This window comes from Saccopteryx bilineata, chromosome 9, assembly GCF_036850765.1.
Source record: "Saccopteryx bilineata isolate mSacBil1 chromosome 9, mSacBil1_pri_phased_curated, whole genome shotgun sequence".
Taxonomy (NCBI): domain Eukaryota; kingdom Metazoa; phylum Chordata; class Mammalia; order Chiroptera; family Emballonuridae; genus Saccopteryx; species Saccopteryx bilineata.
Window position 1 is genome coordinate 39,966,444 of NC_089498.1, and position 24,956 is coordinate 39,991,399.

The 24,956-nt window shown below is 45.1% G+C and overlaps 1 protein-coding gene across 7 annotated transcripts in view; it reads right to left on the bottom strand.

The window, feature by feature from the left end:
- BANP (BTG3 associated nuclear protein) overlaps window positions 1–24,956 on the bottom strand; it is a 162,906-nt gene that overhangs the window by 64,888 nt on the left and 73,062 nt on the right. For all 7 annotated transcript variants that reach the window (XM_066243328.1, XM_066243329.1, XM_066243327.1 and 4 more), the window contains one exon: window positions 6,773–7,012. In XM_066243328.1, coding sequence (XP_066099425.1) covers window positions 6,773–7,012 — 240 coding nt within the window. The remainder of the gene's footprint in view (window positions 1–6,772; window positions 7,013–24,956) is intronic.

Below are 24,956 nucleotides of genomic sequence, written 5' to 3' on the forward strand. Positions count from 1 at the left end.
TCCCAATTTTATCAAAACTGTCTTTTCAAACTTCAGCTCATATTCCTTCTGTTCATTCATGTCTTCCTGGCTGTCTCCCTCCCTTTTTACAATTTTTGGCTCAATTAGAATATCAATAATCCTACTCCTTAACTAGTCCATTTGACCCCAAGGTCTGTCCTACCTCCACTCCCATCCTGGGTCTCTAACATTTTAGAGAATTTATACATTTATTGTGTTCACTCTTTGTTTCCCTCACAAACAGAGGCATCTTTGTTTTGTTCACCCACATATGCTAAGAACCCAGAATATCTGGGCCCATAGTAGACGTTTAACATTTGTTGACTGGTGACTACAACTCATCTTAAGACATTCTCCCACTGCTACTTGAGCCTAAGCCTGGCTTACATAACTCTGCGTGTGTCTCCATCAGCCTCCCCAATCAGAATGGAAACTTCCTACCAGCAGAGATGACTTTTTATTCCCAAGAGCCCCCGTACATCAGGGTACATGGGCATTACCTCCGCTGAATTGCTGGGCACAGAGGGTGCTTGTAGTCTTGCAGTCCTCAGTAGTTTGTCCTGTGCTCAGCAGAGCATCTTACTGGCACCCACATGGTGAACCTTACATTACAGACAGCTCTCAATATGTGACTGAATGGCATCCAGAGATTCCCTTATCAAAAAGGAACCCAGTGATACAGGAGGTCACTGAGGAGTGGGTGACAGATGGAGACCCCTCACTGCCAGCCCTGTCCACCTCTCACTAGACCACACCACTTGTTCTTTATGCTAAATCAACAGAAAGTAATGGTCATAAACTTGGGAACCACATGAAATGCTTCAGCAGGGTGACCTCCTCTCTAGCTGGCTTGTGAAACTTCACTGATCAATGGAAAAACAAATGGGTGAAATTAAAAACTGAGTAAAAAAAAAATTAAGCTGAACAATTGATTGAACAACAATTGTATTGATTGTTAAGAGTATTAAGTTTGGGCCATCTACTGAGAATTAACTTGATACCCAATTCCTAAAATCAGTTCCTATCAAGACCAAAATCCTACAAATAATCCAAACAAAAAAAGAGTGTTGTCTTAAGTACTATATTAAATATCAATAGTTTCTTTAGTTTTGAAAAGACATTTCTTGACTTTCTCTTTCTTTCTTTTTTTAAAGTGAGAGTAGGGGAGATACAGAGACAGACTCCCACATGCATCTGGGCCAGGACCCACCCAGCAACCCCTGACTGGGGCCAATGCTCTGCCCACCTGGGGCCCTCACGACCGAGTTATGTTTAGTGCCTGAAGTGGAGGTTTGATGGAGCCATCCTCAGCACCCAAGGCCAATGTGCTCAAATCAATCAAACCAGGGCTGCAGGAGAAAAGAGAAAGAGAGAGAGAGAGAGAGAAGGAGAGAGAGAGAGAGAGAGAGAGAAAGAAGGGGGCATGGGGAAGCAGATGGTAGCCTCTCCTGTGTGCCCAGACTGGGAATCAAACCAGGGACATCCACATGCGAGGTTGATGCTCTACCACTGAGCCAACTGGCCATGGCCATTTCTTGACTTTTTCTATCAGTCATGAATATGAAAACCAAAACTTCTGTAATCTAGATTTTAAAAAATTGAGTTAAGGGGGGATAGGATTTATGGTGTCAGAAAAAAGAAAAACTAAAGTAGTTTTAGCAGCATGTTGTAATCCTCATGCATAGAAGGAAATACAGAAATGTAGTGGTAACTCTTTGCTTTCTGATTTTCATGTCCTTTCTGAAATAATTACAGAATCATTAATCAATACTACTAAGCAATTGCTACATGCCAGGTATGGCTTTAGGTGCAGGGCGGTGGCCTTACAAAGTGCCAGGCTAGTGACCAACTTTAGAGACAAGAAAACCCAACTATTGCTATAGTTGCAGAAGAACCCAAATATTAACTGTAGTTATATAGTTACAGGAAAACTCAACTGCTGACTGTATAGTTAAAGGGGAATTCAACTATCAGAACCAGAGTTATGTAGTTACATGAGAACCCAAGCACTGCTGCAGTTACAGAGGAGCCCAACTACAACTGTGGTCAAGAAAAAAATCAGCAATCACACACAGTATCAAAAAATCTTACTAAGTACATGCTTCAATAAAGAGAAACATTCCACAAACCATCCTCCTGTTCTCCTCATACCTTCACTCGTAAGGAAAAAACCTTCCGAATGCTTCAAGGAATTAATAAAATTATACACAATTTTTAAAACTTGTCAGTAACAGGAAAGAACATGCACAAGACACACATGGGTGTGTAATATAAGAAATATTAAATATAAGAAATAAGCAAAAATGTTAACATGTTTTTCACAACCTGGCTTACATCCTTGGAAGAAAAAATATACATTCAAGTAGTTATACATTATCCATTTTTAAATTCTCCTAAGACATTATATTACATAATTCCTTCCAAAAGCAACTCAGGACTTCAACTGGATGGCAAATGCCACCCTGATGACTGCCAAGAAAAACTAACCAATGAATCAGCAACACAAATGTTCCCCTGCCGAGAGCCCCGAGGGGGGAGGGCAGGGGGAAGGACCCAACTGGGGCACAGTGGGGTTGGCTCTGTCCCAGAAAGCCCGGCTTCCAAGGGGCAGCACTGACAGCAGAAGGTGTGGCCTCCTGACCGCAAGGCAGCCTGAGACAGCTGCTCTGACTTTTCCTAAAGCGTTCTTCATTTGTACTTAACTGGTATTTCACACTTGTGAAGCATTTTATCTCTTAAGTTATTTGATGCTCATTAAGAAAACCTCATGAAGTAAGAATGTCATTACCCTTGCTTCATTTACAAATTATCAGTTAGGATTGAGAAATGGCTTAAAATTCAGGCCTCCTAGTACCTACCCAATAGAGAAGAAATGGTCACAGCATAAACCCCAGGAGTGTCTCGCTTTGCCCCTCAAAAATACCCAAGAGACCCACTGGGGGACACTCAGGAGTCCAGGAAGAAAATGACATCGATCTCATGCCACAGCCTCTGCTCACATGACTCCCCTGTGCTAAGATCTAAGGCCCATTTCAGTGTGTTGTCCCAGCGCACAGGGTCCCCGGGGGACTGCACAGCCATCTCCTCTGGATGGTGAGCCACTTAGCCCTCTCTGCATCTCTGTGGAAGAGCTCCTCAGCAGGCAAGCCCCCTGGGCAATCCCCAGAAAGACAGCCCTGCGAGCCAGCCAGTCTGCTTTCCAAGTGAGCTGTCTGGCCACTTCCTAAAGATCTGAAGAGTCCATCACTTCTAACTGCCTTCCCACTCTCTACAATGACTATGGTTAACACTGGTGGTTCAAATCACAAAACCAGATTCCCAGCTCTCAAGTAATGAGCCCCACAGAGGGGATGAGACATACTGTGGGAAAAAGGAACAGTGGAAAGAAATAAAATGAACAGAGCGTATAATCTTGCATCCTTGGTGGGTGGCATGAGGCTTATCAGTCACAAAGGAATGAAAAACACTATCACTGCTAATGTAATCTCAAGTTCAACAGGAAAGAGAAGCAAAAAACTGAGTGCCAGCAATTTATTTCTTAAAATTACAGTCTTGACTTCATAGTGACTGGCCTAGAAAAACACAACAGAAATCTTAAGCTCTGAGTGAGGGGAAACCTGGCCAGTATGCTCTCTCAGGCGGAAGGGGCCAGCAAGCCTCATTGCTGCACTGTGCACCTCACATGTCCGAGCATCTTAGCCTCAAGGCCAGGTGAGCCCTTTCCCCAAAGCAGTGGTGATTCGTGCTGATGGAAGATAAGCATGATAGAGTGACACCACTCCTCAGTTTACAGGAGAGCCTGATGCCACTGTCAGACCTCTCCAAGCACGGCACCAGCTGACCTGTGAGCAGGCCCACAACTGTTCTGCATCTCATTGGCCCCTTCTCACCATTAGGCCACAATGACCAAAGCTGCCTCCAACCTCTCCATTCAAATGGATGCCTCAGCACCCCACTGAGAAACTATGTGAGACACCTTTGATTAACAAAGTTCTAAAAAACCCAGGCTCGCCTGACCCATGGTGGTGCAGTGGATAGAGTATCGATCTGGGTTGCTGGGGTCCCAGGGTTTGAAACCCCGAGGTCACCGGCTTGAGCACGGGCTCATCCAGCTTGAGCACAGGCTCACCAGCTTGAGCACGAGGTCACCGGCTTGAGCGCAGGATCATAGATAAGACCCCATGATCGCTGGCTTAAGCCCAAGGTCGCGCTGGCTTGAGCAAGGGGTCACTGGCTCAGCTGCAGCCCCCCGAACAAGGCACAAAGGAGAAGCAATCATTGAACAATTAAAGTGACGCAACCACGAGTTGATGCTTCTCATCTCTCCCTTCCTCTCTCTCACAAAAAAATTAATAATAAAAAAAAACACAAAAAAATTCAGGCCCTATGGACTGCACTGAAATGTCCCCCAAAATTCATGTCCTTCCCAGGACCTCAGAATATGACCTCCCTTGGAAACAGGGTCTTTGCAGATGTGATTAATTACATTAAAATGAGGTCATACTGGAGTACAGTGGGCTCTAAATCCAATATGATGGGTATCCTTATAAGGAGAGAAGAGACAGAGAGACACAGGGAGAAGACAGCCAGGTGACAATGGAAACAAGAAGAAGACGGACTTGTGAAAAGAGACACAGGGGAAGATGGCTGTTTGAGGGTTACTGGAGGTGTCGTGTCACCCAGAGTCTGCAGTGACTAAGGTGGGCATGACAAAGGAGCCAATGCCCACACTTGCCACTATTTAAGCTTGGTGCTCAGTAGTTTGATCCATTTATTCATTTGTTCTGCTTTTTTGTTTGTTTGCTTTGTTTTTTTGAGTAACAATCAGCAATACAAATTAAACTAGGCCAAAAGGAAAAAAAGCCAACAAATACTTTTTTTAAAAGACTTTATTCATTTTAGAGAAGAGAGAGAGAGAGAAGGGGAGAGGAGCAGGAAGCATCAACTCCCATATGTGCCTTGACCAGGCAAGCCTGGGGTTTCGAACAGGTGACCTCAGCATTCCAGGTCAAGGCTTTATCCACTGTGCCACCACAGGTCAGGCAACAAATACTTTTAACCCTTCAAAATTTGACCTAAATTTTAGCACTAAGAAGGCAGTGATTTGCAATGGTTTCCAAATGAGGAAGAGCCCAGAGACAACCCACTTCGCCACGTGCAGGGAAACAGAACTTGCCCATTCTAACAACGCACCACCTTCCCCAAGCTACTTGAACTCCCTGCGCACAGCCTGTCCTCCTATCTCCATCCCTCTGTGCTTCTGCTCTGAGTACATCTGCCCAGCTGCCCCATCACTTCTGTGGAACGTTCTCCATGTCTCTGCCTAACAACCTGTGTATCACAGCCTGTACCCAAGTTTCAAAGTACCTCTCCAAATCAGAGGCACGCCTTGCTGGTATCCCTGTGACTCCCTATGGGAAAAGTGGCCGCCACCCAAGGGCCATCACACCCACAAAACCCTGGGCCCGATCTATGCCACTCCTGGAGCCTCTGCACAGCACTGTTCTCTGTCAGGGCTTCTGCCTCCAACCACAGCAGGTGGTCAACCTCCCTGGGACACACTCTTTGGGCTGAAACTGTTTACATACTGTATTCCCCATGTATAAGACACACCGGTTTTGTTTTTTGTTGATTTTTTCCCCAAAAAATTTGGGGTCTAAAAACTGGGTGCGTCATATACAGTGGTTGTAGATTTTTTTCAACTTGCATCTTCTACTTTTTCGTGCTTGTTTTTGTGCTCATTGTTGTAGATGAATAAAACCTGAGTTCAGCCTGACCTGTGGTGGCACAGTGGATAAAGCGTCGACCTGGAAATGCTGAGGTTGCCGGTTCGAAACCCTGGGCTTGCCTGGTCAAGGCACATATGGGAGTTGATGCTTCCAGATCCTCCCCCCTGTCTCTCTCTCTCCTCTCTAAAATGAATAAATTAAAAAAAAAAAAAAAAACCCTGAGTTTAATAACTTTATGTAATACTTTTTTTTTTTCAAATTTCAGGCCCCCAAATTAAGGTGTGTCATACATGGGAGCATCTTATACATGGGGAAATATGGTATATCTGACGGCACACTGTGCAGATGGGAACAGCTTCTTGTTCATCTTTATATTCCAACTGCACTTCGTACTGTAGTTTCTACTGTCACAGTGTCACACAGTATCCTGTCCCCATGTTCTTAAGTTGCACACACATTTGTGCCATGCCCACAGATATGAGTGGTGCCCTCTGCACTAGGTATCACGCTTTAAAGCTGGGTTGGCAGATGGTCAGCAGATCCCTGCCTGCTTTTGAAAGTCACGTTTATGGAACACAACCACATCTATTCATTTACATTTGGTCTGTGGCTGCTTTCAGAGCTGAGTAGTTACAACACAAACTTATGCCCACAGTGTGACCTATCAACTGCATGTCCCTTAGGAAAAGTCTGCTAACTCCTACGATACTGTTCATCTGAGAACTGCTTTATCCCCACCTGAGGGACTGATGTCAGCTTTCACATGCACTTTCTCAGTAAGCCACTTGAACTTATTCTCAGGATCTGAAAGGCTCATACTCCTAGTGTCTTTTCCACGGGCTGGGCACCAGGCAACACTTTCTAAAGGAAATGCTGGATCCAGAAATCCTTCCCCTTGCTTGATGACTAGTTCTGACACCAGCATCCTCTCCATCACAACAAGGGAGATCCTGACTCATCCCAGAAACCCTATCTCACAGGGCCCACCCTCTCCTAGGTCCTTCCTTAGGGAGGTGAGCAGAGAACAGGAAGCCCACACTTACACCGGATCCCATAGATGGTGAGGGGATCGAGCTGCTTCTTGCCATGCTTCCCCTGGCCTGAGAGGTTGGAGACAGCCTGCACCTCCCGGTGGAAGAGGTAGTCCAGCAGCGTCAGTGCCATCTTCTCGGCGGTACGGCAGTTGGTGCTGATGTGCAGCATGTCAGAGGGGATGATGGCACAGCGCACCCGCATCTCGGGGTTGTTCTCATCCCCCAGCCAGGTGCCATTGGGGTAGTCCTCTGAAAGAGAAGGGAAGTCTCAGACCAGCTCACACATGCAAAAGGGCCCAGTGCTCAGCTCCAATACATGCAAGAAACATCAGGGGCTGGTCAGCAAGTTGCTCCCCCAACTTCTCAAGTGTTGGCCAGGAGGACTGGGGCAATTCCTGTGGTCACAAAACAGTGTGTGGGATCTTATGTCTGTTCAAGGGTAGAAACGAAGACATCACTCCCGAAGGCCAGCCTGCATTTCTGCTGGTCCATCTCAGATGATTAAACCTGCACCATGTAAAGGTTCTGCCATGGAGACTGGCTTCCTCAGGGCTAAGTCCACCTGGTCAACTCAGTTAAAGGCACACAGAAGGCAGAGCACTGTGCACTGTCAGCACGTCTGCCACCTCCCTGATGGCCTGCCCAGAGCTCTCACAAGTCTGAAAACTGGTAGCTGCGGAGGCCACACAGTGCTGGACGACAATGCAGCCTGGACTCCACACACAGGCCCGCGTGTCTGGAAGAGGTGACATCAGACAAGCTCTAGCCTCAAACCCCAGATTCTCTTTACAGTTCCAGCAGGGTAACGAGCTTTAAAAAAAAATGTGGCTTTTTGTTGATATTGTTGTTTTCAGCTTCACCCTGCATCTGAAAGGGCAGCAAATTAGAGTGGTCTGACAGTGCCAACCTCAGAGATTAGAGAGGGAGGCTGCTCACAGAATACACTCCCTTGGGTTCCAAGGAAATCTGGGCCACCAGCGCAGGACAGCCATACGCAGTGTTCTGTCTCTGGCATGAGAATCAATGCACAATCCTGTGTTTAGAGGACTTTGTGACTAAGTCTCCACTTGGAACTCCTCTGAGAAGAGGCCGCTTGGAAGCCAGGCACGTCCTAAGTGAGACAAACTATTTACATGATGTAAGCTGTTGTTCTGATCTGCTGAGGAGTTGGGCAGCGGCCAGCTCAACATGAATAAAGGGCTCAGGGGATGCTAAGCTTCCCACACTCTCCTCTCCTCAGAGTCCTTCTACTGTCCTGCTGGGTGACCCTTACTTCCTCCCTCTCTCCTTTGACCTCCCAGCATTGAACCTGGAAGTATACAGATCAGAAGCATCTTATAGCCTCCTGCTAGGAACACCATGATTCCGCTCCACTCCTCATGACCAAATTTCCTTTCCTACCACTCATTCTTTCCTTAATTCTGAGGAATGCACCATGTGTGATTTTAAGATCTCAACGGTTACTAATAACAGAATGAACACCCCCAAGCCTTCTGACTACATGCCCCAGTCTTTGGCTTTCTCAAGCGCTGTCTAGAATGCAAACACATAGAGCTTAACATTCATTCATGTGTGGGAAGGACCCCACTTTCTCTACCTTCAGCAAAGTCACAGTGAGAATCACAAGTAGGCATGATGCTGATGTGGAGAGAAAAGAGGAAAGGCAGTGAGGTGGCCAGTCCTCCTTCTCACCCAGAAGGAGAAGCATTTCACTCACAATCAGAACCCAAAAGAACTATCAATTCTGCCCGGAAACTTGGAAGCTTTCCAAACAATCTCATCTGACTCTCATATCATATGGAAGCAAACTAAGATATGAGAGAGTCTCTGAGCAGATACGTTACTGTGGGAACAGAGGGACATTAACAGGGGGAGTCAGAAGCTCCCTCTAGCTGGCCGGGATCTCAGAGGGACACCAGCTTTCTAGTGAGTGTCTACTAGGCCTGTGGTCTGTGAAGTCACATCATAGCCACAGTCATCACTGCTTCAAAATTCATCATGGACTTTATTCTGGAACATCCTGATATTTACATTCCAGCCTCCATGCACACAAGAGGTCCTCAAAAAGGTTGGCCAGCCTTGCTTTCCCAAAGGCCTGAAACAGAGCAAAAAAAGCAAGTGGCTAGTTGTCAGTGGCTCCTACATCCTCCCCCTGAAAAGGCAGCCTCCCAGCTATGCCCCTGAATCACGAGAGTTCCAGGAACATTGGGCGAGACTTGGCAACCCTATCGAGATGACCCCATTGCCACTGGGGTGGACCAACAAGTGAAGAAGTGACTTCTTAGAATGATTGAGGCGAGGCTCCTGACTTTGGCTAAGGGCAGAAAACAAATCACAAATCTAACTTTTGGAGCTCAGAGTAAGAGACAAGCAAGCAGTACCATTTCTCAGAAACATCACCAGTTTGGAAGTACAGAGGTGGTGCCACGAGCTTATGTTCAGATGCAGGTACTTTTCTGAACATCACTCAGCTGCTACGTTTCGTTTGTCTATAGCAAAACAAAAGGAACACATGGCCTAAATATGGATGAGATGGGACTTCTAGAGGAGCCATCTTGAGGTCATAGCTGGAATGCCAAAAGAGTTCCAACTGCTGGGACACTTATTAAATTTATCTACAAATGCTTTACTGGGCAACAATGTCCGCCACTGAGTCTAATGCTCAGGATCTAAGCCCTCAGTGAACCCAGAATCAGTCTTGTTTCTTTAACTGAATTTATTGGGGTGACACTGGTTCACCAAATCATACAGGTTTCAAGTGTACAACTTAACAAAACATTATCTGCACACTGCCCCGTGCACCCATCGCCCAAAGCAAAGTCCCTTTCCATCCCCACTTATCCCTCCATTGCCCACCTCCACCTACCCCACCCCCTTTCCCTCAGGCTACCACCACACTGTTGTCTGTATTTATGTGTTATACATAGTTTTGTGCTTAATTCCTTCCCCTTCTGTTATCCAGCCCCCAACTGTCCTCCCCTCTGACAGCTGTCAGTCTGTCCCATATATCTATGTCTCTGTTTCTGTTTTGCTAGCCAGTTTATTGTGTTCATTAGGTTCCACATATAAGTGAGATCACATGGTATTTGTCTTTCTCTGCCTGGCTTATTTCACTTAGCATGATAATCTCCAGGTCTAGCCATGCTGTCATAAAAGGTGAGATTTCCTTCTTTTTTATGGCTGAGTGGTATTCAATCATGTAAATGTACCACAGCTTTTTTTATCCACTCACCTACAGACAGACACTTGGGCTGTTTCCAGATCTTGGCTATTGTAAATAATGCTGCAATGAAGATAGGGGTGCAAGTAATCTTTTGAATTAGTGTTTTGGGATTCTCTGAACATATTCCCAGAAGTGGAATCACTGGATCATAAAGCAGCTCCACTTTTAATTTTTTAAGGAAATGCCATACAGTTTTCCACAGTGGCTGCACTAGTCTGCATTTCCACCAAAGGTACAAATCCTCACCAGTACTTGTTGTTTATTGATTTATTGATGATACAACTCAACACCAAGAAGACAAACAACACAATTAAGAAATGGGCAAAGGACCTGAATAGACACTTCTCCAAAGAGGACATACAGATGGCCAATAGACATATGAAAAATGCTCAACATCACTAATCATCAGAGAATTGCAAATTATAACCACAATGAAATATCACCTCACACCTATCAGAATCATGGTCTTAGTTACACCAAACAGAGCAGAAGAACTATCTGTAGCACTCAAGCCATGAAGCAAGCAGAAAAGGGAAGGAGGGAGGAGAACAACAGGAGGGGGTGGGAGGAGCAAGGGCACAGGGAAGGAGGAGCAGGAAGGAGGAGGAGCAGGAGGAGGGCTGCTACGGAGAAAAGGGCAGGTGCTGAAGCAGGAACAGGACAGTGTTCTGGGACCAAGAAGCTATACTTTGGTTCAAAACATGGTTAGAGACAGTTAATGAACTCAGTGGGACTAATATTCATGCCAGAGTCCTTGAGACAGGAGGCAAAGATGTGCCCCAGACACGGTGACCTAAAGGAACAACAGGAGGACTCAGAGGACTGGAGGACAAGGAAGTCTATCTATGCTTTTCCCCATCAGTAGGAAGCTCCCAAAAATAAACTCTGCCTGCCCATGCCAAACATACCATACCGAGTTCTAATCAGACCACACCTGAGAGGTTGAACCCCATGAAGAAGACGTTTAGCACCTCATGATAGAAGCCTTTGAGGAGTGGAGGCTCTGCTGAGTGAAGAACTTGCTGGAATGCAGGATGCCTGAGATCCTCTGGGTGGCTGGCTGCCTCATCAGCTGAGATGACAACAGCCCAGGCTTCCACACACCTGATTCAGAATCACCTCCTCACTGGGTCAAACTGTAAGTGAACACACTGAAATTCTTGGGTATATTTCACGGGCATCTGAGAACCTGAGTCAGCCAGCAGAGCTGCCTATACTGAGCTGGTAAGCGGGGAGGGGCCGGCGGGGTGGGCTTTACAATAAACAGAAAAGTATCAGCTGCGAGACAGGAAGCGCCACACAGTAGAGGGGCAGAGCTGACCACTTCAAATGGAAACCAGAGCCAGCCTCAGTAACAACAGGACTGCAAGCAGCCACCCCTGGGGAGAACCACAGAAAAGGTTCCAGAAGAGAGAGCATTTCACACTGGCATGGGCTGGAAAGGGCCGTGTGCTCTGGGAATGAAATAGGGCCAGTGTGGCCACAGCAGGAAGAACTGGGCAAAGAGGTGAGTAGAGAGGACTGACCAGGGAAAGACATAATTTGTGCTGAGAATGAATGGATGGGAAACTGGGCAACAAATGGCTACTTCTGGGGCTACAAAGCAGTCCAGAAAGGACCCACGGCACATGGGCATTAAATCTCAGAACAAGATCTATGATGTGTAAACTTTCCCACATTCAAGCACTGATACTAAGTGACTGTGAATACAGTCATACAGAAGGTGGTATTTAGTGATACCATGCATCTTTGAACTTAAATGCGTGACCAGGAGGATCCCATTTGAGCCTGCGTAAAGGAAAGCAGCATCCTGAAACACTACCCTGCCTCGCTGACTGACATTGACACTGCCCATGGACCAGGGCAGGGACAGTGGGCTGGGGCCACGGCCCAACCATCAACACTGCGGAAACTGAGGGGCCTTTCTCAGGAATAACAAGTAAAGTGAACTCTACTTATTAGCATGCTCCACATGTTCACATAACATTTTTAAAGCAGTGTAAACACTGAATGAGAGCTCAGTGTTGTTTTCCAAACAGCAAGTCAACATCTCGTCAAAGTGCTACTGAGAATGCCGGCAGGGCGGCCCTTCAGTCAAGAAGGGATGACAACTTAAGGTCTCTGTAAACTTGCTATGAACCTTACTTCTTACTCCAGCCCCAAGAACCAGCTTCCTATCAGACTGCCCTCCATACCCTATCCTCTCCTGCCACCAAAGCTGTGCCCTCTGCACCATGAGGTCTCCCAAGGCAACATGGTGTACAGACCCTGCCCAGCATCCCAAATCATGGGCTGGGGTTGGGGGCGGAGGTATTGGGGGCTTCTGACACTCGCACCTGTGGTAGGAGCACTTCACCTTATCCAAACCCTGTACTTTGCCCTGGTGCCGAACCAGTGACAAGCAGGATAAAAAGCCATCCTTCTTCCAAATGTCACCAACTGAAGTCTCATAGTTCCAGAACCAATCAAGAAAACATGGCCGTAGGCCAGCATTGTGACTTTCCAGGAAACACACGTGTAATGGCAGATATTTTCAAACTGATTCCAGAGAAAGAATGAAAAAATTACTTCATCTATTCAACTTAATTCTTTTGAAGGCAAAGCAAGATGTTAAATTAACAAAATATTTACAAATGAAAGTTAGGCTTCCTTTAATGTAAAGAAAAATCATCAGTAAGACTGATTAATCAGAAATTACTCCGGGTTCAGACTGACCTGTTCTAACAGTGTTGTAAAGGGCATGCTGTGAAAGTACAGCACTGCCGTCTCCGCGGGGAAGCGGCTGTCCTACATGGGACATGGCAAACACGATTGGGGGAGGGCTGCTTCCTCACTGGGCCTGCCATAAGGAAGTCAGCTTCAATGTCCCACAACGACCCTACTCCCTGCTGACACCTACTTACGGACAAGCCAGTCCACAGTACTAAATAGATGGACTTCTGGAAATGTAACCAGAATATTCTGGAGGATAAATAATGTCATTTTAAACTCCTACAGTAGTTATTATTTCAGGGGATATTATTCCCTCCCTACAAAAAGTAAATTACTGTAGTCTAAAAATTAACTTTCCTTATATTCCCTTTCTTATCACTCCAGAAAATAGTGGCTTACTCTGGTATTTTTCTCTGGTAATGTAGGAAATTATCCTGAAACTATTTCAATCGAGTATCTCAAGATTTTAGAAGGTACTTCATAACCTATTTATAATCTACTCATTCTTAACTTCACTTATGTGCCCCATGAATTACAGTTGGGCCGTCATCTCTCAAGCAAGAAGTCTGAACTAAGTAGTCAAGAAATATAGCCTGCAGCAACTCTGACCAACACAGAGGTGAAAAATAATTGCCATGGCAACAGGGAGCCACCCCAGAGGGAAGAGAGCGCCAGGGCTCTGGGGCAACAAGCAGCACCTCCAAGCTCCCTGGCAAGAAGAGAGGCTCACCGGGGTCACTGGGTGCACCTTTCTCACCCAAGCCATGCTGGGTGCATGCTCTGCCTCCCTGCAAATACTCAGCCCTATCTCACCTCCGACTCGGAGCCAGAGCTCAGTCTGGATCCCTGCTCCTCCCCAGAGTTTCAAATGGAAAACAAGACAGATTACCTGCCCACATAAATATTTGAGAAATTTGAGAAATTCGCCTTTTGACAATTCAGAAAGGATATATTTATTTTACTAAAATTGCTTTGGTCCAGTTTTGGCATCTGAAACAATAGAAAGATTCTAGTAGCTTTATTTGAAAACTACCAGTCAGAATATAAGAAAAATAAACTTGCTTTCTATTCTAATCATTTAAATCTTCAATGAAATTAACTGGTACTTCTAAAAAACCTATTACAATGAAAACCCTTCAGCAGTAACTTGAATTTTCTTACCATTAAAACAATTCAGAATACACATGTTTGTTTTGAGATGCCAATGTTAGTGCCAGGAAAATGAAATGAACAGAAGAAAGTATTGAGATGAAAAGGAGGACCACATTCTCGTGGTCAAGTTTAAAACCAAGAAACACAACCAGCTGCTATTACGCTCCCTTCCCCACCTGTCGACATACATATCCACATACATGTACTCCGAAAACATGGTGCACATTCTGCCGACAATACCGGTCATTCTCGATTCCCAGTCACTCCGCTACCCCCAGGGCTTAGACTTGAACAAATCTCTGTTACAAGGATAAGAGTGGATTGTGGGGGGACAAAAACAAGACAATATTTATTCAGTACCTCCTATGTACCAGGATGTCACATGCATTATTACAGATCAGAGGCTCTCTGCTAAGCAAATGTAGACAGTTAAGCTGACTCCATATCATGTATCCTCACTCTTCCAAAGCAAACAGCAAATCCCACACCTGTGGATAGCAGTACTGCACACATCTTGAGGGTGAGTGACCTTATAACATGCAAGGCTAGGCAGTCTAAAATGCCATCTTGCAACAACCAAACATAACATGCCCCTCGACTCTTTCCAAAGATGACATGGTTTTGCCAGTGGTGTCCAACCAGCCACACAAAACATCTCAAGAATCGTGGCATCCCACAGTGTGAGCAGCTCTGATGGGGAAAAGGCGAGGAAGCAAGTACCCACCCACTTCCCACAAACATGCTGCTTGCACATACCTGCAGATTCCCATTATGCTGCCTCCGCTTCCAGATGCCCTCACATCCTTGCTGAGAGCTGTCTGTCGCAGCTGGTCCATTAGTTATTACTAAGACTATGTATTCAGTTCTTAGTAGCCATGAGAGGTAACTAATGACCTATTGGTCTCTACCGAAAGGAAAACAAACAAACTAAAAGAAAGCAATATGTATGATTCACTAAATGCGTCAGGGTGGTTCAGCGACTCAGATCATGCTGTCAGTTCCACAACACAACAAACTTCATGTCAATCTAGTTCCTCAAGGTCAGCTCCCACCATCTCCACACAAGTCTTCAGAAAACAGATGCATGGTCATGAGCTGGTGTCAGCTGCATTTTCCATCTGTACCAAAACTAATTTTTATTTGGCTTTTGCAAAAGTCTGCCCCAACTGTTTATAAATTTCAAAAGTAACATATTGCATAAAATAAAAAACAGTTCCATATATGGATGGTAATGCAGAATAAATCCACATAGAATTCACTACATAGGAAATCTCAGGCAAGTGTCCTAAAACTCTTCAGGCTATATTACTGTATACATACATCATGGCTCTAAGTGCTTCCAGAGCCAGGACATGGATTCAATGTAACTGAAAATAATTAATTCTTCCACTTGAGGTGGAGAGTAAAAATCCTATGTGTAATACATGAAACGTATTATTGTTGTACTATTTACAATTATCTGTCCCATAAAAGAATCACGTGTTGGGGTATTCCAGGATACTGGGAGCTATTTTTAGTAATGTAAAAAATAAAGCTATACTTTTCACAACATGTCAACTCTGGCCACATACAGATGCTGCAAAAAGATCTTCAACCCAACCATGTATCAGTGGAATACCTGGCATAGAGGAGGGGGCCAGAATGATTAAAAAGAAAGGGAAAGCCCTGGCCAGTTGGCTCAGTGGTAGAGCGTCAGCCTGGCGTGCAGAAGTCCCGGGTTCGATTCCCGGCCAGGGCACACAGGAGAAGCGCCCATCTGCTTCTCCACCCTCCCCCTCTCCTTCCTCTCTGTCTCTCTCTTCCCCTCCCGCAGCCGAGGCTCCATTGGAGCAAAGATGGCCCGGGCGCTGGGGATGGCTCCTTGACCTCTGACCCAGGCGCTAGAATGGCTCTGGTCGCGACAGAGTGACGCCCCGGAGGGGCAGAGCATTGCCCCCTGGTGGGTAGAGAGTGGCCCCTGGTGGGCGTGCCGGGTGGATCCCGGTTGGGCGCATGCGGGAGTCTGTCTGACTGTCCTGGTTTCTAGCTTCAGAAAAATACAAAAAAGAAAGGGAAAGGCATGGCGTGTCCTGAACCACATGAATGGCTACATGAGGAGAGGACAATCATGAAGACCTGTTGGCCTTCCCATAGGTCATCCTTTCTATGAAATCAGAATTTTATAATCATATGAAACACAATTTGAGAATTTTTGAAATCTGTAAAATTGGCATTCCCTAAACTACAAATTACAGACATTTCAATTTAGAAATGATATATTTTACCATTTTCTTTTAAAATTCTTTACTGGTATGGGCTATTTTTGCTTTGGTTTTTTGAGTGGGATATTTTATCAACAATTCTATTATAGAGATTTTACCAATAATGCTCAAACATTTCTTTCTTTCTTTTTTTTTTTAAGTGAGAGGAGGAGAGATAAAGAGACAGACTCCCCATGTGCCCCAATCGGGATCTACCCAGTAACCCAGATCAGGGGCCAATGTTTGAATCAACGGAGCTACCCTCAGCGCCTGGGGCCAACATTCAAACCAATTAAGCCACTGGCTGAGGGAGAGAAGAGGGAAAGGGAGGGGGAGAGAAGCAGATGGTCATTTCTCATGTGTGCCCTGACCAGGAATCAAATCCGGGATGTCTGCATGTCAGGTCGATGCTCTACCCACTGAGCAAACCAGCCAGGGCCTCAAACATTTCTTAAAATGAAAAGACTATCCAACCATGCTCCAACTGCTTCTCAGCCTTTTGGCTAAGAGCACGTGTAGCAACCATGCTCCAGTCATGAACCCAAGTTCTCTGTAATTGGCACCCTAAGGGCCTGATGGCTAATGACCACCTGAACAGAGAAAAAGGAAGACCTAAATTATAGCCTCAGTACATCCTGTGTCAAAGATTCATGTCCTGTCCCAGCCTCTCTCTGCCCATCTTCTGTGCTTCTGGTGATGAGATGCAGTTTAAATTATTTGCACAGTTCTTCTGCTATTACATTTCTTCACTAGAAATTATTTCAGAATCATAATTATGATCACTTCCTTCCCTGAAACATTTCTGTAAAAGATCTCAAAGTCTCTGCCACATCCATGAGGCAAAGGGGTGGAGAGAGTTAGGGCCTGACTCACTCCAAAATTTCCCCAGGAGAGCAGTCAATGTCATTGATCAGGAGTGAGGGGAGTAGTTAAGGGACAGGTTATCTAATATTGCAAGATGGCATGTGCCATCTGAAAAGACACAGATCAGTATGATATTTCATTTTTTCTGACCTCTCCAACATTCAGATCTTTCATGGATAGGAGACTGAGAAACCTGCTCCAGAAGTCTTGTCTACATATTCGGAATCCAGTACACAACACAGTACCAAAACTACAGCCAGCATGCGCAGTGTCTGTGGTGGGCAGAACTCTAAGATGGCCAATGACCTCTGCTTGTGATTATGTCATGGGACAAAACAGACTCCACAAGAGCCTTTATTAAAGCCACTAATTAGTTGGCCTTAGGGTGGGGGAGAATCTCCAGGAGGGTTTGACCTAATCATGTGGGCCCTGTAAAAGCAGTTTTCTCTGCTGGCAGCAGAGGGGAACAACAGAGGTGTTAGACTTTAGAGGGTCATGGGGACTTTAACACGAGAGAAGGACTCGACTGTAGAACAGAGGGGCCACAGGGCAAGAACTTGAGCACAGTCATTGGCCAAAAGCCAACAAGAAAATAGGGACTTTGGGCCTATAAGTATAAGAGCCCAGTCCTGACAACACCCTAAATGAGGTTGGAAGCAGATCTTCCCCAGCACCTCCAGATACAAGCCCAGCATGGCCGACACCTCGACTTAGGCCTGTGAGCTTCTGAGTGAAGACTATGCTCTCCAGAGCTAAGAGACAATACACAGTGCTATTAGATTGGTGGTAATGTCATGCAGCACGGAAAACAAAAATGCTTCTGTACATTAAAAAGAAACAATTAGAAACACTTACAAGAGAGGCCTCTAAGCCTTTGCCCTGATGCACCCGCAGCTCTAAAGCTGCAGGAGCTCGCTGTCCATCATGCCTTGGGAGGCTGAGAGGCTGGTCAGAGTCACAGAAGCTATTTTAGGAAATGTGTTTGGTCAAACAATAATACATGGAGTACAAGGTATTTATGAGTTATTACCAAAAGAGTATTAAATCTACATTTAAACCAATCGCTGGACTGCCCTTTCCCAGCTTAAGGTCACTGAAAAGGTTTTAAAACCCTAGAGCTCAAGCCATGCTTGAGCTGCTCCCAAAACCCAGTGTTCACATATTTCTCCCTGACCCTCCCTCCAAGTGCTCAATTCACACTTCAAATGTCTCAATGTACTATAACATCACCTCCACCACATCCCTCTCCTACACCAGACAATGTCTGGAGCAAACATCATTAATTCTGGAGTGAAAGGACAAGCCTGGGTAGAAGGGCTGAGGCTTTTAAAAGTGACAGATAAGGTGCCAGAGGTAAGGACCAGGGAGGGTATCTTGCAGGCTGGGGAGGGACAGGCCAAGAATAAGCTGAAAGATGTTTTTCAAAGTGCATTCTATCGAGCCAGTCCTCCCAGCACTGGATCACTTTGTACTTACAATCTGGCACCAATTTCTGACCCCTTATAAGTTAAGGTGTTTACATTCTGACTGTAAACTGCACTCACATGTGACACCTCCAAGTGAGTGTCAATAACTCTACTCCTCCAACCAGCCCATAAAACTGACAGCCCCACCTGGTTTCAGGCAGAGTTAACTTTGTACCCAAACACGCATGCTTATTGGGGAGTGATGTGACATCTTTGAGTTGTACACAGATTGATAATTTGGGGTTTTTAAACTGGAATTCAAGAGGGTTGAGTTACATATGGGATAATGACATAGGAAAAGGGAAAAAACAAACGGCTTTTGGTACTGGAGTCCATTTTTTCCCCACTGCTATGAGTACACAGAAACAGCATGACCACACCACCGACGAGCCAAGGCCACCTGCCCAGGACGGGACACCCCAGGCTGGGAGGTCAAATCCTCAACTGTGAGTGGGGTCACATGGGCTTCTTTCCCTGTGAACTCTTGCCTGCTGAGCACAAATGCTGCCGTGAGCTCAACCATGACTAACACAAGTGTTGAAGGGCACCCTTGGCACAAAGGAGAACCACAGGCACAGACAGAATGTCCTTAATCTGTATCACATGCTGTCCACCTTGAAACTCAGCATGAGACAGTGAAAAGATCTCACCCTCCCAGACACTGTTCTAGACCACCCTTTCCGCTCCTTTTCTCTGATCTAGAATAAGCACAGCACTCACTGTATGGTCATGCTCAAACATCCACTGACATCCTTACACTAGTTCTTCTTTATAACTTGATTTTATTTTGGTTATTAACCTGTCTGTAATCCTATTCTTAGCAGCCAACTTTTTTTTCTTCTTTTTCCAAGTGAGAGAAGGGTAGATAGAGACACGACTCTCACATGTGCCCCAACCGGGATCCACCTGGCAACCCCTATCTGGGGCCGATGCTCTGCCCATCTGGGGCCACGTTCACAACTGAGCTATTTTTAGCACCGGAGGCAGAGGCTCCACAGAGCCATCCTCAGGGCTCAGGGCTGATGCACTTGAACCAATTGAACCATGGCTGCAAAAGAGGAAGAGAGAAAGAGGGAGAGAAGGGGGAGTGGTAGTGGATAAGTAGATGGTCACTTCTCCTATGTACCCTGACCAGGAATTCAACCTGGGACATCCACATGTCAAGTTAATGCTCTACCACTGACCCAACTGGCCAGAGCAGCAGCCAATTTATGATAGCTAATAAAATGTGTTTTAATGTTGACACACACAAAAATTATGCAAAATGTTTATATAAAATAAATTATACAAATAAATTCTCATGACATGTTTTTGGCTAAATTTCCCTCTTTGTGCATGTATGGCTGATGTTTTGTGAACACAGCAATTTGTTTTTTGATTTTGTTTGTTTGTTTGTTTTTAAGTGAGAGGAGTGGAGATAGTGAAACAGACTCCCGCATGCACCTCAACCAGGATCCACCCAGCAACCCGTCTGGGGCTGACACTCGAACAAACCAACTGAGCCACTGGCTGCAGGAGGGGAAGAGGGAGAGAAGGGGGAGAAGGAGAGGAAGAAAAGCAGATGGTTGCTTCTCCTGTGTGCCCTAACTAGGAATTGAACCCAGGATATTGGGCCAATGCTCTAGCCACTGAGCAACCTGCCAAGACCAACACAACAAGTTGGATTCATCTTCTATCATGGCTCCCGGGAGCACGAACATCCCGGAGAACATGTCTTGGCTTTCCAGCACTGTGAGTGACCACTACTCACAGATGATCTGTCCCTCCTAGAATATATCTCCCACCCCACTAAGCACATCACAGATCTCTACCATGTAAGTCAGATAACCGGGCTTTGGAATCTTCATAAGGCCAATCTCTGATATGAATTCAATTATACCTGAAGGACAGCCCTTCCCACTGAAATTAAATACCCAACATTTTATACACAGGCCTAGTCAAGTTTTCTAATAATTATCAAATGCATAAACAGCAGGAATTTAAACTCTTCATTAAAAATCTAACTAAATCTCTTCAATAATCAACAGATCCCATTTTTGGTCCATTTTTGCTCATTTATTTTTCTAACTCAATTAACCAGGTTAATCTTTGAAGAATTAAACCCAACACACTTTCCACTTCTTAACACAAACAGAAGTACACTAAGACCAAATCTTCCAGGAAAGACAGGAGCAAGAGCTGAGAAATAGGTTCACTGTTTACTGCTCTTAACAATTAGCACTCTTGGCCCTGGCCGGTTGGCTCAGTGGTAGAGCGTGGACCTGACGTGTAGAAGTCCCGGGTTCGATTCCCGGCCAGGGCACACAGGAGAAGTGCCCATTTGCTTCTCCACCCCTCCCCCTCTCCTTCCTCTCTGTCTCTCTCTTCCCCTCCTGCAGCTGAGGCTCCATTGGAGCAAAGATGGCCTCTGCCCAGGCGCTAGAGTGGCTCTGGTCGCAACAGAGCCACGCCCCGGAGGGGCAGAGCATCGCCTCCTGGTGGGCAGAGCGTGCCCCTGGTGGGCGTGCCGGGTGGATTCTGGTCGGGCGCATGCGGGAATCTGTCTGACTGTCTCTCCCCGTTTCCAGCTTCAGAAAAATACAAAAAAAAACACAAAAAACAATTAGCACTCTTTTCTTATTCTAATGGAGTTCATGCCATGACAGATGGAACTGCCTAAGCAAAATATTGGAATAAAATAATCGAGTATCTCTGCAATATAATAAGGTAACTCCAAATTTGATACAAAACAGCAGTCAATTCATGCAAACCCTCTGGAACTCTTCAGAAGTAACCATTTTGATACCTATGGTTCTTGAAAACTTCAGGCACCTAAATATTCTTATAAAAAGATAAGAACAATCTGCTTTGTTATAGCTCTGGGTTCTTATCAGGAACTAAAATGACTCAATCTAAAGACAAGCCTAAGGCCCTTTAGCACTTTGCATATTAACAATGTTTCTCTAATAGATACTAGCTGACTTGACATTCTCTCCAGTTGAGCCAGTTGTTCTAGTCTTGGGGGAGGACACGGTGGGAAACAGCTAATCCAATTTCCACTGCATTCATAAGTCTCTCAGAAATATTTAACAGATGATTCCACTAAAGGTCAATAGTGAATCTGACACAAGAGACATTAATGGATTAGCTTTTTTCCACCATTACATGCATAGCAGTGACTTAAAGATGACTCCATCCATCCATCTCTACCATCTTCCCCAAACCACTGTGCCAACTAAGACTGTTCAATCCAAGTTCTTGTAACATTGAAACTGCTGGGAAAACATTCCAAGGACAGTGTCAGTGAAACATATTTATCATGAAATGTTTTCTCCTAATGAAATGGTAAAACAGAATGGTCTTGAATTATAACCTCTTCTTCAAAGTAAAATTTAAAATTAGAAAAATTTCTCTAATTTTCCCCAATTCTAACAACCTATGTAGTGTTGGATGGATTGACCAGTGCTGGCATGTACATATAAAGTCAATCCCGAACTCTGAGGTCCCAGGTTTGAAATCCTGAGGTCGCAAGCTTGAGTGTGGGCTCATCAACATGATCCTAAAATCACTGGATTGAGCCCAAAGGTCACTGTCTTGAGCAAGGGGCCACTGGCCAGGCTTGAGCCACGCGACCCGATGCCAAGGCACTTATGAGAAACAATCAAATAACAACTAAAGTGAAGCAATGAAGTTGATGCTTCTCATCTCTCTCCTCTTTCTCTCTCCCCTTATGGTCTCTCTCTCTCCATCTCTCTTTCTCAAGAAAAAAAAAAGTGGCCCTGGCCAGTTGGCTCAGCGGTAGAGCGTCGGCCTGGCGTGCGGGGGGACCCGGGTTCGATTCCCGGCCAGGGCACATAGGAGAAGTGCCCATTTGCTTCTCCACCCCCCCTCCTTCCTCTCTGTCTCTCTCTTCCCCTCCTGCAGCCGAGGCTCCATTGGAGCAAAGATGGCCCGGGTGCTGGGGATGGCTCCTTGGCCTCTGCCCCAGGCGCTAGAGTGGCTCTGGTCGCGGCAGAGCGACGCCCCAGAGGGGCAGAGCATCGCCCCCTGGTGGGCAGAGCGTAGCCCCTGGTGGGCGTGCTGGGTGGATCCCGGTCGGCGCATGCGGGACTATGTCTGACCGTCTCTCACCGTTTCCAGCTTCAGAAAAATACAAAAAAAAAAAAAAAAGTAACATTTGATTGAAACAATCAGTTTTAAATGTGATCATAAAACTTTGTTCAAAGGCTTTGCTAAAGAAAAATGTTTTACACAAAGTGTTATCACCTCATATTTAAAGAACTTACACTCAGATACAAAAAAATCCATTATTTTTCTCACGGATATTAATAATTCTAATAAGCCTGACTTACAGGTGGTGGCGTGATAGATAAAGCATCGACCTGGGATGCTAAAGTCCCAGGTTCAAAACCCCAAGGTCTCCGGCTTAAGCATGGCCTCATCCGACTTGAGCGAGGGATAGCCAGCTTAAGTGTGGGATCATCTACATCAGGGGTCCCCAAACTTTTTATACAGGGGGCCAGTTCACTGTCCCTCAGACCGTTGGAGGGCTGGACTATAAAAAAAACTATGAACAAATCCCTATGCACACTGCACATATCTTATTTTAAAGTAAAAAAATAAAACGGGAACAAATACAATATTTAAAATAAAGAACAAGTAAATTTAAATCAACAAACCGACCAGTATTTCAATGGGAACTATGCTCCTCTCACTGATCACCAATGAAAGAGGTGCCCCTTCCGGAAGTGCGGTGGGAGCCGGATAAATGGCCTCAGGGGGCCGCATGCGGCCTGCGGGCCGTAGTTTGGGGACCCCTGATCTACACAATTCCATGGTCACTGGCTTAAGCCCAAAGGTCGCTGGCTTGAGCCCAAGGTCACTGGCTTAAAGTCTAAGGTTGCTGGCTTGAGCAAGAGGTCATTAGCTCAGCTTGCGCCATATCCCCACCCTCTGCCTCGTCAAGGCACATATGAGAAGCAATCAATAAACAACTAAAAGTGACAACTATGAATTGATGCCTCTCATCTCCTTTTTATATGTCCATTTTAGTTTCAGTCCATTGTTTCCCCTCACTGAAATACATTTCACATTAACCATATTGCATTAAGAAACATAAATTTAAAAGGTTAAATTTTTTTGCTTTTATAACCCTATACTCTACCGGAATTATCATGTTATGTTCCTTAGCTGATGTAATTTAAACCAAACAAATGTTTGGCCTAAAGTGGATAGCCAGATTTGGTATTTACCCAAATCCACATGGAAAAAAGAATAAGAACAGTTTTCTCTGCAATTGTTGCAAATGTGATTTCATTCTGTATCCATGAGTATAAAATCAGCAGCATCCCTCTTTTACTCAAATTTAACGTGTAAATTGAAATTTCCCTGACCCAGCAATTTCACACCCAATCAACACAAGAAAAGTGAAAACGTACAGTCACAAAAAATCCTGTGGCCTGACCTGTGGTGGCGCAGTGGATAAAGCATCCACCTGGAAACGCTGAGGTTGCCGGTTCAAAACCCTGGGCTTGCCTGGTCAAGGCACATATGAGAGTTGATGCTTCCTGCTCCTCCCCCTTCTCTCTCTCTCTCTCTCTCTCTCTTCCCTCTCTATAATGAATAAATTAAAAAATCTTAAAAAAAAAAATCCTGTGTACCAAAGTTCACAGCAGCACTATGTGTAACAATCAAAAAGTGAAAACAACCAAATGCCTGACAAAAGATGAATGGATCACAAAATGCTGTCTATCCAGACATAGAATATCATTCAGCCACAAAAAGGGCTGATGTATACAGATGCTCGCTACAACATGGATGACATTATATGGGTCCATTAATTGTTGTATTTTTTAGATTTTATTCATTTTTAGAAAGAGAGGAGAGAAAGAGAGAGAAGGCGGGGAGGAGCAGGAAGCATCAACTCCCATATGTGCCTTGACCAGGCAAGCCCACAGTTTCAAACCAGCAACCTCAGCATTCCAGGTCTATGCTTTATCCACTGCACCACCACAGGCCAGGCCTCTATGATTCCATTTACCAGTATATGTCCGTAATAGGTAAATGCATAGAGACAGAAAGTAGTATTCACTGCACCAACACAGGCCAGGCCTCTATGATTCCATTTACCAGTATATGTCCATAATAGGTAAATGCACAGAGACAGAAAGTAGATTAGTGGTTGCCAGGGGCTGGGAAGGGGGAGAATTAAGAGAGACTCCTACAGGGTTCCTTTTCAGAGTGATGACAATATTCTGGAGTTAGAGAGGAGTGATGGTTGAATAACTTTGTGCATACACTAAAAACCTCTTTAAGTGTATGATTTAAAATAGTGAATTTTAGGGTATGTAAATTAAAGCTTATTTTTAAAAAAAGGTTGCCCCTAGTTCTCTTCTCTCCCTCTTACTCTGCCAACCCACTCCTAGCCATTTACATCGGAGAAATTTTGAGAAAAACATTGTTTTCAATGTTTCAGATATGGTAACAAATCTCTCTAACTAGGAAAATCTACCTTGTGTTTTTAGGAAAAATCAATGATTCAGATGTAGAAACAGAAA